At 36.3% G+C, this 19,805-nt stretch overlaps 1 protein-coding gene across 1 annotated transcript in view; it reads left to right on the top strand.

Moving 5' to 3' along the window:
- CALN1 (calneuron 1) overlaps positions 1 to 19,805 on the top strand; it is a 1,476,296-nt gene that overhangs the window by 230,763 nt on the left and 1,225,728 nt on the right. The window contains exon 2 of the mRNA XM_044054204.1: positions 8,044 to 8,168. Coding sequence (XP_043910139.1) covers positions 8,051 to 8,168 — 118 coding nt within the window. The 5' untranslated portion in view covers positions 8,044 to 8,050. The remainder of the gene's footprint in view (positions 1 to 8,043; positions 8,169 to 19,805) is intronic.

Here is a 19,805-nt window from a genome sequence, read left to right as displayed (position 1 = left end):
AGCTATCTCTATGTGTATTTGATATTTGACTATGAGAAAAGTGAAAAAATAATGATCACAGTAATGTTTCCAACTTTATTGCTCTTAGACAGCATACAACTCCTATGCAAGCTATAGTGATCCTCTGTGCAGACCTCTGAAGTTTGTGAGTAAGCCCTCAGTTCCTCATTATGTGAAGCCCTAAATGCTAAACACAATTTTCCTCTCATTAATCTGTATAACATAAATTATTACATAGTTTATTCTTTTGGTAAAATGTCTTTGGACTAAATAAAATGATGATACATCACACAATGAAGGTAAAAACTCAAATTACATTCAACAATGAGCCTAATTATGGCCATAAAAAGTGCGTTTAGAACATTTGGCTTCCTGGTATCCAATGTACTAAAGATTAATCCCATCTTTCTCAATGATTTAAATTTAATATTTTGTACATGGTACTTCAATGTCATTCCCTTATACAATGATGCTGAGATCCCTTACCTAATTTACCATTCCAAGTACTTTTCCTCCCGTGATTATTCCTTGCACCCTATATTCTTCAAATTGTACCTTTAAAATGTTATAACTAAATTGCAAGCCTCCATTTACTGCCTGTTCATGTAGACTATTCAAATACAAGCACAATTTGCTCACAACTTTGTAGTTGTTTATTTCTGCCCCCACTTTAGTCATGGACATATTTACAAACCCAACATTTAGCAAAAGTGGATAGCTCAGAAAATACTGTATTAAACAGTAAAACCAATCAAAACTAATGAAAAACGGGTACAAAAGCAAAAAAAACAGGACTTTTTTGAAACAAAAAACAATGTTTTGTTAGATACTGAATGCTTTCATCTTAACATAGGTTAAAAAGGCTTCATTGGCGTAAACAGATGAAATCAAACCACACAAAATTGACAGATAAAATCCAGCAATAATGAACCTGAAGTACCTTCTGCTCTGCATCAGTGCCAGAAGGAAAAGCAAAACATATGGAATGTAACCAAACATCCAGATCAACGTTGTGTTGAATATTTACCACTGGTTGGTTGAGAGGCCCAGTAGTTTGAATTGTGTCCTGGTTGAGCAAAAGTCCAAAGTGGTTGGGGAAACAACTCTTGGCTCACATTAATTCTGTCACTGGAATAACCGGGATTTTGCCCTTCAGGCACACCAGGTGCCACATATCAAGTCAGTTGTTGGAGTAGGCTAAGATCCCTGGGCAGATCCATGGTGTAACAGATACAAAGAAAACCGCAATATAATGAAACTCAGGCAGGCAAGATGGTGTTAACCCGCAGTAAAATGCAAAAATGTGAATGCTGTAGGATATGTAGGTACATCCATAAGGGCCCATATATTGTTGTTCACAATTATGGGAGGACACTAGCCAGTCTGGAGAAGTGGAATTGTAATAGCACCTATGTGGTTCATTTGGCTGGCTGTGGATCATGTAAAGCATTTTACATGGGGAAAATGGTCAGGAAGTTAAAGGACAGAATTAGGGAACACTATTACTATATTAAGCGAATGAAAAACACCAATGTCCTTCATAGGCACACTATTCTATGTGTGTGTGTGTGTGTGTGTCTATATATATATATATATATATATATATATATATATATATATATATATATACATACACACACGGATCCTGGAAACTATCGCCCCATAAGCCTGACTAGCTTGGTCTGCAAAGCTATGGAAAGGATCATCATGGACCTCATAAATAAAGATATTGGGGACCTACAGACACTGGATCCTACCCAGTTCGACTTTGTTAAGGGCAGATCCTGCCTCTTAAACCCGGCTGATTTCTTTGAAACAGTCACCAAGGCCATTGATGAGGGGAAGGTGGTCCACACAGCCTACCTGGACCTCGCAAAAGCCTTCGATACAATACCCCACTCGGGCATTATAGATAAGCTCACCAGCTTAAATATAAACCCCTATGTCACTAGATGGGTTGCAAACTGGCTCAAGGACAGAACCCACATGGTTAGAATTGCTGGAGCCATGTCAGACTCCAAACCAGTTACAAGTGGTGTCCCACAAGGCTCAGTCCTGGGACCTCTCTTGTTCAGTATATATTTCTCGGAGGTACAGGCCAACATGGAAGGACTGTGGCTGACCAAGTTCGCAGATGATTGCAAACTGGGTACCATAATCGACTCTCCAGCGACACAAACATCCTCCAAAAGGGCCTTATAGAAACAGACAACTGGTGCCAGAGACATGGCCTCAAGCTAAACGCCAAAAAGTGTATAGTCATCCCCTTTGGCAAAAACAAAGTGCCCACAAATTACCACATAAGTGGTAATCCATTAAGTACAGAAGAAGTAATTGGGGACCTGGGGACCCAAGTTGATAGCAATCTCTCATTTGACAACCATGTGGCCAAAGTGGTTAGAAAAACATTTTATATAGCCCACCTAATCATGAAGGGATTCACATCTAGATCAGGGGAGGTCATCGTGCCTCTTTACTCATCCCTCATCAGGCCCATAATTGAGTACAATGCCCCTTTTGGGATGTACCTTACCAGACATCTGCAGCAACTGGAAAGACCCCAAAAGTACCTCACCAAGAGGATCAAAGGGCTCAAACAGATGCCATATGCTGCCCGGTTAAAGAAACTCCAGCTCTACTCAGTGGCATACCTCCTGCAAAGAGGCAATCTGTGCCTGACGTATAAAGCCATGTCCATCCTGGAATTAATGGACATGCTGCACCTCAGAAAATCCAAATCCCATCGAGCTATGCGCTCGAGAGACTTGAACCTCAGCACTGAAATAAATATGACATGCTGGAGGGACAGATTCATAACCCAGAGGCTCCTTTCACTCTGGAATAAAATCCCAGTCCAGGTTAGGCAGAGTCTCTCATTGACTCTCTTCAAGAGGAATCTTGATGAGTGGATGGGAGATCATAGGTTTACCCCAGGTATCACTTCTGTGTCACTGTTAGACAGAGGCACAGTATATTAACCTTGAAAAAGGGCATAGCAAAATTAATTTAAAATGGGTGGCGAAAGCCAAACACACTCTGGCTAAGGTTATAAATGCCCTAGGGCAGATAGCCTAGTATGAACCTATGAACCTATTCATTGTCCAAATTTTAAGAAGTTCTTTATTATTGACAGGGTTCTGATTATACCTTTATATGGGGATGCAGATATGTTAGAATTAAAGGAATTCAGTTGGCAACTCAGACTCAATGGCATGTTTCCATCAGGTTTAAATGATGTGGCCTCGCTGCACAGTATGTCAAAATATAAAGCAGCTTGTGTTTAAATGTTTTAACAAACATCCAGTTATTCATTTATATATAATTTTTATAATTCTGTTTGTTTATTTTACTACATTTTCTATTTTAGAGGGTTAATTATCAGACGGCATTTACAGGAATTATTTTTTTAATAATTGTACATACATACATGGTTTGTTGACATCCAGGTAATCAACTAAACAGTCTTTCTCCCTTTTCTTTATAGTTGAGATTTTGTCATAAAACCTGGATTGATACACTAATATTGAGCTCCACTTAATAAAGCCATATGGTGTATAACTGGGTTTCGGCACCCAAAATATTCTTTTACAAGATGTTGTAATATACACCATTCAAAACATTTTCCAATAATTGATGCAAGATATATTGGGGAGTAATTACTATATTTTGCTTATCATCAACTTAAAGACAGGTACAATATAAAACCTTTTTGCAGTCTTTAGATGCTAGTCCTGGTAATAACAGATTGGTAAAATTATTGACAAGAGAAAAGATTATATTAGAAGATAATAAATGGACAAGTTGTCCTGCTATGTGATCTAGGCCCATTGAACAATTTTCCTTAACCCATCTTAATGAACTTTTAACTTCAGTTGTAAAAACCAGGTGATTTTTCATATATGTAATAATTACCTTGCATCTTTCCTTTCTTTTATCTAAATATACCAGTCCAACAAAATATTTATTATACAAATTCTGAAATTATACACTTGCCCATTGCTATTTCTGATTCATAAAGCATAAAATCCAGCTCTGTACACAATTTCTTGGTATGGACTTGTTTATAAAATACTTTTTCTTCCTAAAATGAAGTTATTTTTTAAATGTTTTACTTACATGATTTATACATTTTTTTTGTTCTTAATGTGATTTATTATGTAATGCTGATATGCATGTTTATTTTTCATTAACAATATAGTTAATAGTTCATTCCACCAACACACACACACACACACACACACACACACACACACACACACACACACACACACACACACACACATACTTTTTTTAAGAATACCTCCATGCCTAACTGTTTCTTCTCATAATATGGAATTTTATTTGGAAGAGTATTGTTTGCATTAACAATTTCAGATGGTCTGGGTTAATTTGTTGTCTTTATTACTGAAATGCAAAAAAATCTTTTGCAAATATCTCAAAATTCACTACATTTTGTCCCCATAGTATTAAGGCTTTTAACCCTTTCAGGTATCCCTGTCTTCTTTGCCAAGTATTAAAAAAAGCTTGACATTTATATTCTTATAGTCAGAAAAAGCTAGACAAGGGGGGAATTATACAAAATGTTAAATTCCCCATTTTCTTGACAAAGAACATTCATAAGTAATATCCTTCCTCAAATGCTTCAGAGATGCATACTGTAAATTATTTATATCTGCCATTACAATCAATTCCATATAATCGTTTCTGCTATGCAGTAACTTGGTACCTAATATTGGAACTTCTTCTAGTCTCACATCTCTTAATGCAGTCGAGTAATCCCATCATTAAGCAAAGAAGTAGGGGTTAGAGTTACTGACTCAAATGAATGTCTCCCAAGATAAGAGTATTCATTAATTATCAGGAGTCATATTACAGTTAATTTCACTGCCGTGTTTATCTTTTGTGTACTGATTATTAATGAGGTCCTCTACAAGATCATTTTGCTTAGCTATTATCTTCTTCGTTCTTTTTATTTTATTCCCTTCATTCTGCCTTTCTAAATCCGTTTCCTTTTTTTACCATTCTCTTTCTATTCGTTATGCGTTTATACTATTATTGTCTTTGTCACTGTCTTTTGTGCTTTCCTGTAAGGGTCTGCCTTGTTTCCTTCAAAATCCTCCATTTTTATTCTACTTTTGTTCCTGCTCTGGTACTAATTTCAGTTAAATGTGTGTCTATCAAGTCCTTCAATATGCTGTGGTTGCTGTCCATTTGGGAAATATTCCTATTTGCTAAACTGCCTTCCTCGCACCTTTTCTAACTTGTTCATTGTATTTATCTCATTCGTCTTATCCTGACTTACTACTTATGGAAACATGTGTACATAAGAAATACTCTCATCATATCTGATAAACTTCCTACATCATTGATGTTTTTACAGGATTTGTTCTCAGACTTGCTAGTAGTTATGGTTAGAATACATTTTTGCCTTGATTGGATATTGGTGTTCTTCTCATTTTCATTAGTAATGCTAGTCAAATTCATACTTAACCCATTTGAATCGATACCTATCTTTGGCGTAATATATCTTTAATTAGTTCTGAATTGATACGGGTTTTCTTTTTTAATTGAATTTGATAATGTAATTCCTACTTTTTTAATTATGTTAGGTTTGTCCCCATTACTGAAACTAAAAACTGACCCTCTCTTCTACCTGGCTACTGTGATTTTCCCTCATATCCTCAATCCATTAGGCACACATTCCTTAATAATATATATTTTTCTTTTTGTACTGATACCAAAAAGTATCAGAAGTATTAGCAAACTTTATTTTAAAAATATCCCATTAACAGAAATCATTTCTTCCTTTCTTGGGTAGCATAATGCTGTGCCCCCACTGCATTTGCTGCAAGTGAAAGTCGATCATAAATATATGACCATAAGATCTACATTCATATCCTACAAATGTATAGTGGTACAACATTATCACCTCTTGTATCTAACAATATACAGAACCCTATCCAATCATATCTAACAATATACAGAACCCTATCCAATCATATCTAACAATATACAGAACCCTATCCAATCGTATCTAACAATATATAGAACCCTATCCAATCGTATCTAACAATATACAGAACCCTATTCAATCGTATCTAACAATATACAGAACCCTATCCAATCGTATCTAACAATATACAGAATGCTATCCATCGTATCTAACAATATACAAAACCCTATCCAATCCTTTCAGCCTATCAGTAAAACCTTTTCAAGCAGGTGCTGCATCCCATTGCTTCAGGAAAGCCAGTAATGGTACCAGTGACTGTGTGCAGTAGTAAAACTGTGACAGAGGGTAAGAGCTGTGTCACAAACTTCAAATTCATACACAGAATGCCTTCACTGACCATGGCAACACCAGTCCTACTGCCTGCCCCTGCATGCATGCTATACACAGAGGTTCACACACATACTTTGCCATATTCCAGGATTTTAAAATGTTATTGCTACTCTCTGAAGACAAGATGCTGTGGGAATGCATGCCAAGTCTTATTCTTTTATTTTCCATGCCTAAAGTCATTGTAATATATACTCAGGTAGCAAGAAAGGGGTGATATGGAAGTGTATCAAACTTGCCATGATGTTGTAGTTATGCCTCTGTGATAGACCCATACCCTTTTAAAAACAGATTTCAGTGTTTTATAATCAGTGGCTGCCAGAACAGAATTTAACATCCTCATGATCCTGTAATAGATAAAGAAGGCTGTCAGAAAACGAGTGGATGGAGAGATGGCTAAAAATGTGAATTATCTGTATACTTTACACTTAGATGCAAGTGCTGTAACATTCATGTGTATTCTTTGCATCAATAAACAAGTCACCTAAACTGTTTCTCTGTATCATCAGTGACTCTAAATTACAGTCTTTTCTACACCAAGTCTTTTGATAAATTTAGAAAAGTGAAGCAACAGATATTTGGGTTACTCATTGTTATGACTGTCTACCTACTTGGTTTGCTTTACAACTTTTAAAAGCACCGCACTCAAGTGAAATTGTATGTACAATGTACATCTAAATTCATCCATACACCTCACCATTTATTTAGTCTGTCAGAATGTTTTTGCCTCAAGAGGATTGTGATTGTGAAGCATGTTTTGCAGCTTATAACAACTTCTTTGCACAGACAGATTTGCTACAATCATATTTACCTCTGGCTGCAAAGTATATTTTTATTCATCATGCCATATGAATTCCTGTGGTTATGGGAATATCATATTTTCTCTGTCATTCAATGCCTTAATATGAATTAGCATTTTATTATGGTTTTAGGAGTAAAGATAATTCCAATAGTATGTTTTTTTTGTTAGAGAATTCTTATTTATATAGTCTATGATGTGGATGACATTTTTCCAAGTATAGAGACACAGAATCACTTGCGTACACACACACACACACACACACACACACACACACACACACACACACACACACACACACACAGATACACTGCTGTACTTAACTTATGATAGTATAATGTAATGAGTGAGATTCTGAATTATGAATGCTTTTGGACATGTAGATAGTGGAAAGCTACTCTGCATCAGCTCAGCTCAGTGTCTTATTCTAGTTAAGAAGGTTACAGTATAGTTGTACTAACTCAGTTTTTCTCTGATAATTATAAATCTTTTTGAATTGTTATGCCTATGAAAAGCAAGAAAATGCAGTAGTTTGTTTGCATGTATGTCTGTGTGTTTGCAGATGCTCTGCATATGTATGTGTATAGGAGCATGAATATGTTTGCGCTCTAGTATTTTCAGTTAGTATGGAGTTAAAATCGTTATGTGATGTGTATCATAGTTGACTTGCTAGGCTATTATTCAGATCTGGGCTAAAAGTACTGCTCTGAAGATTTCCTTATTAGCTGTGTGAATTATCATTGCAAGCTGAAAGACTATATGACATTTTTTTACCATAACTGCATAGTAAACAGATGGTTTAAATATCATGTTATAATGTTTTTTCCAGTATTAACAGATTTATGATTCCTCAATTAAAATGTCAGCAGTTGTGGTACTATATGTCTTTTGTCATTTGGAACAGGAGGAAGATGCCATTCCATCATGTCACGGCAGGTCTTTTGTACAAGGGGAACTACCTGAATCGAACCTTGTCTGAGGGAAGTGACAGTGAACAATTAGCCAACATCTCTGTGGAGGAACTTGATGGTAAGAAGCATATTTTCTAACAATGTCACCGCACTGAGGAAGTGACTGATCACTTTCATCTGAGAAGTTTAAAATTGTATAGGTTTATATAATCTGTATTAGTTTCCTGTTATGGAAATACAGATAGCTGCAAAAGATGAAACAGGCCCTGCTAAGGCATGCTTCAATACATTTTTCAGTATACATCATTTCACACCCTCTCTCTGTGTGGGTGTGTATGTATATGTAGTGTGTGTGTGTGTGTGTGTGTGTGTGTGTGTGTGTGTGTGTGTGTGTGTGTGTGTGTGTGTGTATATATATATATATATATATATATATATATATATATATATATATATATATATATATGTGTGTGTATCTATGTCTACTTCAAAGGATCGAAGTTTCACAACATCAAACTGCTGATCATCGAATAAAAAAAAAAAAACTAACAGGTGAAAATGTCTTTTTTCATATTTTTACAGAGGGCCAAGCCCCCCTGCAACTCCTACATGGGGGGCTTTGCATCCCACACCCCCTGCTACGTAAATATACCAACTCTGAGATCACACTACAGTGAAGAGAGTGGTAAATTTCCTGTTCCACACTGTATGGCAATCTCCATTCACAACGTTCGATATTTTGCAGCTTCGATCATCTGGTCTTCACTGATCAGAGGTTCGATGATGTGAAATTTCGATCATTTGAAGTAGACCCATATGCATGAAACGCGATAATACTGCTTTCCCAGTTTTTTTCCTGTAGTATTAAATATAGGCTTCACTTCTGAGATGATACAAAGCATGTCATTTAAGCCTCCTGACGTTTAAACAGGCCAAAGATCACTTATAAATCAATACTAGTATCAGTAAAGGACAATCACTTACAAAAAGCAGGAATCCTGAGACTGTGGTGACTTTATTTCCTAATTTAGGCATCTCCATTAAATTGTCAATCAGCTCATTTGAGCTTATCTGCTAGAAAATGATTTGCAGTATTTTTTAAAATTACTTGCTGGGTATTTATTATATAATCTTTACTAACCATTCAAAACTGATCTTGGAGGCTGACTCATTTTTGTAACAGGTAGAATAAAAATATCTGTGCATGTTACTGAAAACATATTGAGAACATTTTGATTTTTGGGAGTTTTAATGCCTTGCATGGTTTTATCCTTTTTATTGGTGCTATATTTTATAATCGTCATTTTAATTTTATTTATTGCACTGAACTGATTACAGAGATGCTCTCTTTATTCAAGTACTGAAACATGCCCCTCAGCCTTCACTTGGTTTTGTAATTTTATAATGCAACATATAACCAGTTATTATTACTTTACATAAAATACTTATAGTTATGCTAAACATATGATAATGAGAGGTGCAGAAAGGCGAAATGCATTTTAAGAAAGATTCTTTCTATTACAGACTTACAAACCACTGAGAAGCTCATTAATCTGAAAAGGAAAATCATCATCTCTGAAAAACAGCACAGTTGTTTCTTTTATGTTTGTTTACACAATGCATTTTTTATTGCATGCAGTTGAATCTCTGGTTCAATTTTGCATTAAAATCTAACAATTTTCCTTATTTTTAGAGAAACATTAAGGAGATGACTTCACATTTTATTTTATGCATTCATACAGCCAGAACTTTATGGGAGCTGCTATTTGTTATTTAGTCTTTTAGTTGAGTCTGAATCTTTGTGACCTCAAGAACTTTAGCACATCTGACTAGCAACAACTGCTTAAGTTCTTGTAAATTTATATCCATTACTTCAGTAATGCTGTCTGTCTATCTTAGCCCCTGGATTCCTCTTTTTTGTCTTTTATAGTCTCTTTCACAGCATCAGTGTCATCTGTGGTGCATCCTGTCTTTGTACTTTGTGGCCAGAATACTTCAGGCTTAGTTTCAGACTTTCTTGTGAACAGCCTGGGTTTATTTCATTAAGTATTGACTGATTTGATCATCTTTCTGTTTGTGGCATTCTCAAGTGTTTTCTCTAGCACATCAATTCAAAACCTTTTTTTTTTTTGAAATACAGCCCTACTTATAGTCCAACTCACACAGCCATATGTTAATATGTTGTTAATGGGAAAATCATTATTTTAATTTTAAGTATATGTGCTGATACCATAATGTCTTTGTTCTTTGAAACACGTAATTAGATTTACCATAAGTTTTCTTTCCTCAACCACTTCTAAAGCTTTCACAGGTAACCATTTTGCTTTATAGGTTCATAAGGCAAGTGGTCCATTTTAAAATGAGCAAATTTAACTCAGAGGTGAGAATCAAACCCTGTGCCTTCTGCCTATGAGGTAAACATCTTGATTATTATGCCAGCCTTCATCTTTTTCTTAATCTTCTCTCTGTTTAGAATTGTTCTGCCATGTCACAAACAAATAACTTTTTTTCCATAGTTCTTCAAGCACTCTGTTTATCTAGCCAATTCCCTATTCTTCACAACATTAAATGTTAATTTGGATGAGTATTGAATTTATATTTAGATGACCTGGAGACTTTTCCTGTATTATTGAAGTGAAATTTCTTAAGGCATGGTAGTGAGTTCAGAGTGAAACGGAAAAGTGAAATGCAAATGGAACTCAGACTACACCCACAGCATGTAGTGCGAGTTCGCCTCATAGAGAAGTAGTGTGACTTCCAACTAACTTCACACACACACACACACACACACACACACACACACACACACACACACACACACACACACACACACACACACAGACATTCACACACACACTCAGACATAGACATTCACACACACACACACACACACACACACACACACACACACACACACACACACACACACACACACACACACACACACACACACACACACACACACACACACACACACACACACACACACACACACACACACACACACACACACACACACACACACACACACACACACACACACACACACACACACACACACACACACACACACACACACACACACACACACACACACACACACACACATTCACACTCTCTCTCTCTCACACACACACACACACACACACACCACTAATTTGTAAAGACGGAAAAGAAGGAGTTGCTTCTATGGGCATTGTGTACTTTTCTCATATCCACAGATATATCCAATGTCATCAAGAAACAGAAATGAAAGTACAAAGATTTCTTGTGGGCAGTGTGCATGTACTGTTGCCACTGACTACATACATGCCGTATCCTGCTGTCTGCAAAAGAAGACCCTTCCCTGAAGAACTTAATTGCGAACACATTTCCTAATTGTTCCACGTTTATAAGAGGGAACTGTTCCACATTTGGGAAACCTGACTTTGTGAACTGTGAAAAGAGTGTGGTGCTGTTTTAAACCGCTGCAAAAATAAGGAAAGCACTGGATGCTCTAACTGGCCAGTTCCTTCATTGTGTCATCTCTTTTATATTTTTCTGTGAGGAATAAGCAAAAACTGCCCTCTCAGGAAGCTTGCTGCTTTATACTTTGCTTATTCAAAAATTACAAAATTTTAGTAGCCCATATAAAATCATGTTATCCCTACTTTAATAACCATGGCCCCTTACCTGTTGCACACAGGAATGGATGCACTTCAGGGTGGTATAAACAGATTTACCTCCAGTATTGCTTCGGCCTGATGTAGTCTGATACTATCACAGAAGCCATTAATGATTGCCTTCTCTTATACTTGCCAAGAGCCCCATGCTTTATATAAAAAAACAGTTATCCTTTCTGTTTCTAATATTTACTTATACATTTACTTCTGTTGCCCAGGTTAGTCCTGCTCGAGCTGTAGTCTATTTTTAGGAGAGATGTGAGTTAGTGTTTACACAGACAGTGTCATACTACTTATTTTAACTGCCGTATCATCCTTAAATATCCAAGACAAAGCCTTTACACAGAAATTCAGTGTTCTGCTGTTTCTATCATCCAAGGTGAGTGTACTGCACATGCCACCGCCAGTTTAGTTATGGTTGTACGTCTGCATACCTGCGTATTGAATACAGAGGAATAGTGCAAATCTTTTATGCATCTGATCACGCTTAGGCCAGACTAGTTCATTTAAACATGCCTCTCAAATGTCCAGATTTTTGCCTCATATTTTTCATCTGGTCCTCATAAAATTTGTGATTTTCTGGAAAACCACTGGGATGATCTGAGGACTGAAGTCAATAATTATATACATTTGTGTTTCAGACTTCATATCCTTCAGAAAAATGCATGCTAAAACAAATCCTGCTATTCTAGCAACTTTCTAAATTTATAAGAGCAATATTTAAAATCTGTCCTTATTTTTGGGCTTTTGTCCCCTGATTCTGTAAGGCTTTGTACATATTTGTTTGCACTAACAGGTTGAGGGATATGAATTTACACTGTTAATAAACAAGCACATAAATAAATGCTACAGACAACACTGTGTAACAAACGGTTCCCCATGTTTGTGCTCTGGTCAGGTAAAGAGCTGTCGGTGAGTACAATAGTCAACATTATTATAAGTGACTGACATAAATCAAGCTGTCAGAGAAAACACTTTCTCCCGATCTATCCTTTAAAGAATCAAGAGTAAGACTGCAATGTATGGTCAATCAGCTATCAACATTGTTCTGTGTAAATGAACTAATCTGGCCTGAGCATGATCTGGTGCATACAAGAGTTACACTATTCCTATGTATTCACTATTCAAGTACGCAGCTGTGCAGCCGTAAATAAATCGGTGGTGGCATGTGCTGTACATTCACCATGGAGAACAAAAATAGCAGAAGGCTGAACTTTCTGTGAAAAGGCTTTGTCTTGGATATTTAAGGATGACATGGCAGTTAAAATAAGTAGTGTGACACTGTCTGTGTGTTAATACTAACTCGTATCTCCCCTGAAAATAGACTACAGCTCGAGCGGGACTAACCTAGTCAACAGACGTTAATGTACAAGTAAATATTAGTAACAACAGAAAGCGTAACTGTTTTTTTTATATAAAGCACGGGGCTCTTGGCGAGTATAAGAGAAGGCAATTGTTATTGGCTTCAATGATAGTATCAGACTACAACAGACCGAAGCAATATTGGAGGTTACTGTGTTTATACCACCCTGAAGTGTATCTTTTCCTGTGTGCAATGGGTTAGGGGCTCTGGTTATTAAACAAAGTAAGGATAAAATGATTTTATATGGGGCTATTAAAATTGTATAATGGTCGAATAAACAAAATATAAAGCAGAAAGCCTCCTGAGAGGGCAGTTTTTGCTTAGTCCTCCCAGGAAAATATGAAGGAGACTAACCAATGAAGGAACTGGCCAGTTAGAGTATCCAGTACTTTCCTTATTTTCAGTGATTTAAAGCAGCACCACACTCCTTTCACAGTTCACAAAGTCAGGTTTCCCAAATGTGGACTACTTCCCTCTTATAAACGTGGAACAATTAGGAAATATGTGTAACACATACCTCTCAACCGTACCAAATTACTCGGTCTTTTCCGAGTTTTGGGGTCCAAATAATGGGGTGCCACTATTCCCTATCATTTCCAATTTTTTCACTTTTTTTAAATTTTTTTCTTTCTCGCTTTTTGAGCTGACGTCATCACGTGCGTGATGACGTCAGCCCATCAGCCTGTCAGAATTGAGCTCAAGGGCTCATTTCCGGATGGCTGTTATGGATCTGTAAGCGTGGAAACATTTGGCTATTTTCTGGTGGAGTTATCTGCTGCATGGAGTAGTTCAATGGTGGAGGTGAAGTTATCTGCAATTCTGGTGTAGTGCTTCCGATGGTGGAGTTATCTGCAATTCTGGTGGAGTGCTTAATCCATTTAGTTTGGGAAACGGAGCTTATTAAGGTATTTAGTTTGGGAAATGACGATGGCTGCAGCATGGAAGATATTTAGTTACGGAATGTTTTATTCCCGGTGACCTCCTGCTTGCATTAATGTTATTTTCACTAGTATTCTGAAGTGTGTGTGTGTGTGTGTGTGTGTGTGTGTGTGTGTGTGTGTGTGCGTGCGTGCGTGCGTGTGTGTGTGTGTGTGTGTGTGTGAAGTCGCTTATGTGATGCAAGCTTATTTAAGCTACAAAAAAGTGGAAGGTATTTTCAATTTTTAAAAACGAATACTATTCCAAATGCTACTAAGATATAGGAATGTTATCTAAATTAATGTATGGGAATCCTCAAAAGGAGTTGCTCAACCTGATGACACAAAATCATTTTTGCTGTGATCAGTTGTAAATACCTGCCTCTTCATTTTAAATGTAACCTCTGTTTACGTATGGCTGATGAGACAATTGTAGTGTTTGCTCTGCTACTAGGGATGCAGAGTCCCTGTAGTTTACAATTCATATCTTTTCACATAAACCAGTTGTCCACAATCCGTGTGGACCCTCAATCCTTTATCCGCAAGTATGCTGCAACATTTTAGCTGCTTGAAACAGAGACAGTTAATTAAGTATGGTGTCTCACTTCAGTTTTGTCAGGGATCTGCTCTCCTAGGAATCTTATGCTAAGATCAAGAGTTTGATCTTCCATCTTCACATAAGTTTTGTTTTGTTAGCTGTGTTTTTGAAAATGCATGAGTACAAAGTGTTACATATATGAGATCAGGTCAAAGATGCGGCATGCATTTCTGTTTTAATGTTTACTAGCCAGCTTACTAACATTTTGAACTTCTATTGGACAATATCAGTTGTGAATTTCTTGGGAAATTATACGTCTTTTCCTCTGTGGTGAGGTTTAAAGATTTAGTGCCATGGTGAATATGACAGCAATACAAGACAACTGCTACATGAGAAGCAGCTAAAAGGATAAAGCTTTGTTTACTGAACTAAAACTAGCAATTTATACAACAAAGACAATAAAAGAAAAGGAAAGAAAGGTCTTGGATCAAAAAAAGAAACTGGCAAAGTTTATCTGAAAAAAAATACTGATAAGAAGCAATTTGTTGACAGTAGTTAAGTGTACAGAAATTGGATCAAGTCACTGTAAAACCTGACAGTGCAGCATTTAGCAATACTCTGTACAAAACTAGAAGGCTTTAAAGGGTGTCATTACCTGCAGCCCTGTTGTGTATAGCTCTAGAAGCTATGCATGAGATTTGTGATTTATTTGCTCCTACTGTATATAGTTCCTGAAGCTATGACATGAGATTTGTGATATATTTGCTGCCTGCTGATGGTAGACCTTCATCCCTCTAATGTTTGAGTTGTTTCTGATTTCTCTAGCTATTATGTGAACAGTCACCATCATCTACAGTTTACTAGGCAAGTAGGGAATGGAGGTTAATTTCCAGCCTGGTGCTATATTTTGGTTGTTTGTTCTTCAGTTTGTGTTTGAAAGTTGGTATCCCACAATTCCAACAGAGTGGACGGGGTTATATAATTATGTATGCAAATTTTACATTAATCAGCGTACAGATTTGTACCTATTTTTCATGGGCCTTGTCCAGATTTTTGATGTTTCCAGGTTGAGAGGTATGGTGTAACAGTTACTAAATACATTAAAGAGTTCGCAATGAAATTCTTCAGGGATGGGTCTTTTTTTGCAGGCAGCAGGACAAGACATATATGTGGACAGTAGCAACAGTACGTGCACACTGCCAACAAGAAATCTTTGTACTTTCTTTTCTCTTTCTTGATGACATTGGGTATATATGTGGGCATGAGAACAGGGCACACTGCCAACTGATGTGACCCATTCTTTTCCTTCTTTACAAATTAGTGATATGTGTGTGTGTGTGTGTGTGTGTGTGTGTGTGTGTGTGTGTGTGTGTGTGTGTGTGCGCTTGTGCACATGTATGCTGGTAGAGTTTAAGTTGGAAGTTGCACTACCTCTCTATGAGGTGAACTCGCACTATGTGCCTGACACTGTGGGTAGAGTTTGAGTTCCTTTTCTGTTTCACTTTTCTGTTTTACTTCGAACTTGCACTACCATGCCTTAAATAGCTTAACTTCAAAAAAATCATTTACTTAGTTACACCAATTTGTTCACCCAGTATTTCTTACAAAGTAGTCTGCAGGGAATTTTTAAAGTCTGCCAACTCATTACACTCCCCAAAGTATGTTCCCATTTATGTCTTTCTGTATAATTACTTAAGAATCTGAATCTAAAATCTCAGTCTCTCCTTATTTTATCATCATCCAATTGTTATGTGCATAAAAAAATGTTTGGCAGTTAGATCTTTTATAGAGTTGTTTCTTGTCACATCCATTTGAATGTATGTCACATCTTGTAAGACTTTTTGTTTTAATGTAAATCTAAAAAGAAACAAAAAAAATTAATACAAACAAACAGCTATGTACATCTTCAAACAACCTATCCTCCTATAGGAACAATTGTCTCAGATTGATAGCTATACTCCCATGCTTCAACTGACCTATAATGAATTTTTTCTATGCCAAGATACATGGTGCAGCCTGTGCTTCTACTTACGCTAAATGCTGTCTGTTTTTGTTTTATATTTATTACTCTCCCAGATGTAGAAAACAACTTAAATGTTTTCAGAAAATATTGTTTAGCCATTGAAAGAAATATTCTGTTTTTATTGCTCTCATCAGATTATGTCAATAGGAATATGAGAACCAGATATACAGTTGCCTTCAGCTACAAGCATGTCATGTTGCACTGTGAACACTTATTTGCTAAAGGAAAATGTTTCATTTGGTGTTTTTATTTACTTGCTTATACTTAAAACTTTTTGTTAGATCATGGCCTAATCCAGGCATTCCCCTATGCAACAGTAAGAAAAAAACATATCAATTTTACTGATATCATGCTCTGTATACTTACACACCCTGTCTCTCACCTCAGCAACCTAAGATTTATAGCCTGTTATCTTAAACGTGATTTTATCTAGGCTTCCTTCTCTTTTTACATTGCTTTGTCTACATTTCTTAAAACTAAATGAGAAGAAAGAAGGGAGGGAATGGGAGGCACCTGTTTATTTTATTATTCCTATAACACACAAAACATGAAATGGTTTGCTATATAATATGCAGTATATCTCATGTTTCATAAAAAAAATCTGTTTAAAGCAAAAAAAAATTTACTTACAGTACCTATTTCCTTCCTCTTCCCCTCTCCTTAATGTCCTTCCAAACATTAATGACATAAAGTAGGGCATACCTTTCAAGTCCCTTACAAGTTTAACCAACTCAATAAAGTCCAATATTTCTTGGTTTTCTTGTTCTGCCATATTTCACAATTGGGATTGATGCCTTGTAATCCTACACTTATTCATTAACTTATGAGCTGCTGGTTTTCTTTGTGTTGAGCTCCATCTCCCATGGGGCTCTATTCATATGCAAATGTAGTCCTGGTTCTTCTAGTCAACTGCTGTACTTTTGTATGTCTCTCAAGCATTTTCCTTTGGAACATTGAAAAAGGTTCCAGTGGCATAGTCTCTCTATGATATTTATTATCAGAAGAATAAGAAGCATAGTTACCTTCTGTTTGATAGCTCACTTTTTTTTCCACAAATGTTTGCATTTTCTCCTTAGCATGTACGGCATCAAAAATATGACTTCAACCCTCCACGAAAAAAAATATTTTGAAGATAGCAGCATACAGCAGTTTGAATCTTACACCTGCCTCTCCTAAACATACCATGATTGCTGGAATAAATGTGCTCCTCTTCTGCCTGATGTATAATGGGTAATCATTTTCTGCAAACACTCTCCAACTTCTATTACTTTGTCTGCCACAGTTTTGTCAGAAATGACTCTTTCTGTTGGTAGGATTGCATCTTTATTATTAGTTGTCTTGGCTGCTTTCTTTTGGCCAGGTTTGGAGCACACATGATGTGTTTTTTCATTTACCAGCTCTTGCTGTGGAATACCAGGCCAGTTGCTTATTTGTGCTTTCATAAAATTAATACAGTCTGTTCCTTTCCGTTTTTAAGGTACAGTAGAAAATCTCAGGTTTTCCCTACATCCTCTGTCCTCTAACTCTATTTTTTGGACCTCCTCTTCTTCAGCAGTCTCATATTCAGCCAGCCTTTTCTTCATTTTGACTCCTGATTTTTGCAGTTTTGTCAGCTTATCTGAATATCTATTGAAAGTTTCTTCCATTTTTCTACCTTTTGCTATTTCAGTTAATGTACTCCTTCAGTGTTTCATTTATTTTAATCAGCTCTGAGCACATTAAACTTATTTTTTTCCTGTAGATTACTGGAAGTCATGTCTTGCACCAAGCTTGAACTGCTTTTTGCTGAACAGCTGCAGGATTCTTCCCAGTCAGTGTTTTTCCTCACTTTTTGTGGTTGATTTTCTATGATGTTCTCAAAATTTTCTTCTTTGCTGGCTTCCAGGTAATGCATTTACTAGCCAGTAACTGTAATTTACCCAAAAAGACAAATTCACTGGTTCTGTTCTGAGCTTCTGTTTTCACACTGGGAGAGTTCAACTTAAGCTGCTATTCATTGTGCAGCCATCTTGGAAGTCCAGAGTGTATCCTAATTCTATATGTAAGCCATATTGTTCTTTGCAAGTTAAAGTGCACTTAGGCTGATTATGAAAGCTGCTGTGATTATTGACTAGTATTACACTGAGTGTTTAGTACAAATAGATGATTTAAGCATTTCTGGTTGTATTTTATGCAGATTATAGTGGCTTAGCTTGGTATTCACTGCTACTCTTGCTGCTGTAAAATGTGCTGCTTAAGGAAAACTACAAAGATGACCATTAGGTTAATGGTAGATAAGTAAGGGTACTTGTAAGGGACATAATTGCCTAGAGCTTGTCTGCTGAAAGTAATCTGTGACTATTATACTGTTTATAGCTTTAGGATTTGATTGCTTGTTTATACTTTTTCTGTGAGTGAACTACCATGCATTCAGTATTGAGCTTTGTTGTTTTTTTCTGCATACTGCTTTGACTTTAAGCTGTTTTTTAGTTTCATGGGACTACCAACCAGCCTAACTATTCAACTACATTAAGCTACCCAATACTAGTTAGGGTCATGAATTTGGCAAACTTAAATATTGAACAACTTGCTGAAGTGTGTATGATAATTTTTCAACTGGTGAAATTAGGCATATTCTACTGTTTAGGGTTTCAGCTATCTGGTGATTTTATTTTGTATGCAACAATTATTTTTTAACATGCAGCAATATTAAACATTCTATAAGTAATTGTTTACATTATAATAATGTAAAGAAGACAGTTTAAATGTATGATCAGCAGATATACTTTATAAATTTAAGGTAAGTGCAGTGTTTCTTTTTCTTTCTATATTGAGAACTAATTTAATTTCTCACACACACACACACACACACACACACACACACACACACACACACACACACACACACACACACGTGATTAGCTCTCTAGCTAAAAAGATTAGGTTCTCTGATAGGTTCAGTCAAATCATACAGCTTAGCTTAGTAATGTGTGTTAACTGAGCTTGTATTGTTTATTAGGCAATCACAGTTTTTGATGCAGTAGCCGTTACAGCAGATTATACTTGGGAATTTGTGTACTGTATTTCTCTTTGCAGTCTGTTTTTTAACACAAAAAAAGTAAAAAAAATGCAAAAGTAATTTAAATTATTTTATGACATGCTCAAGTTGTATTACTGCTTTAGGAGAATGTTCATTTTGAATGTAATATCACAATTACTCTCAGGGATTCAAAAAGAACCCCAGTGCTATCAGTAAGAGCTTCTGTTTTCAGA

The sequence above is a fragment of the Protopterus annectens genome, chromosome 13.part0 (assembly GCF_019279795.1).
Source record: "Protopterus annectens isolate FY-2018-M chromosome 13.part0, PAN1.0, whole genome shotgun sequence".
Classification (NCBI taxonomy): Eukaryota; Metazoa; Chordata; order Ceratodontiformes; family Protopteridae; genus Protopterus; species Protopterus annectens.
This window is presented reverse-complemented; position numbering and strand designations above follow the sequence as displayed.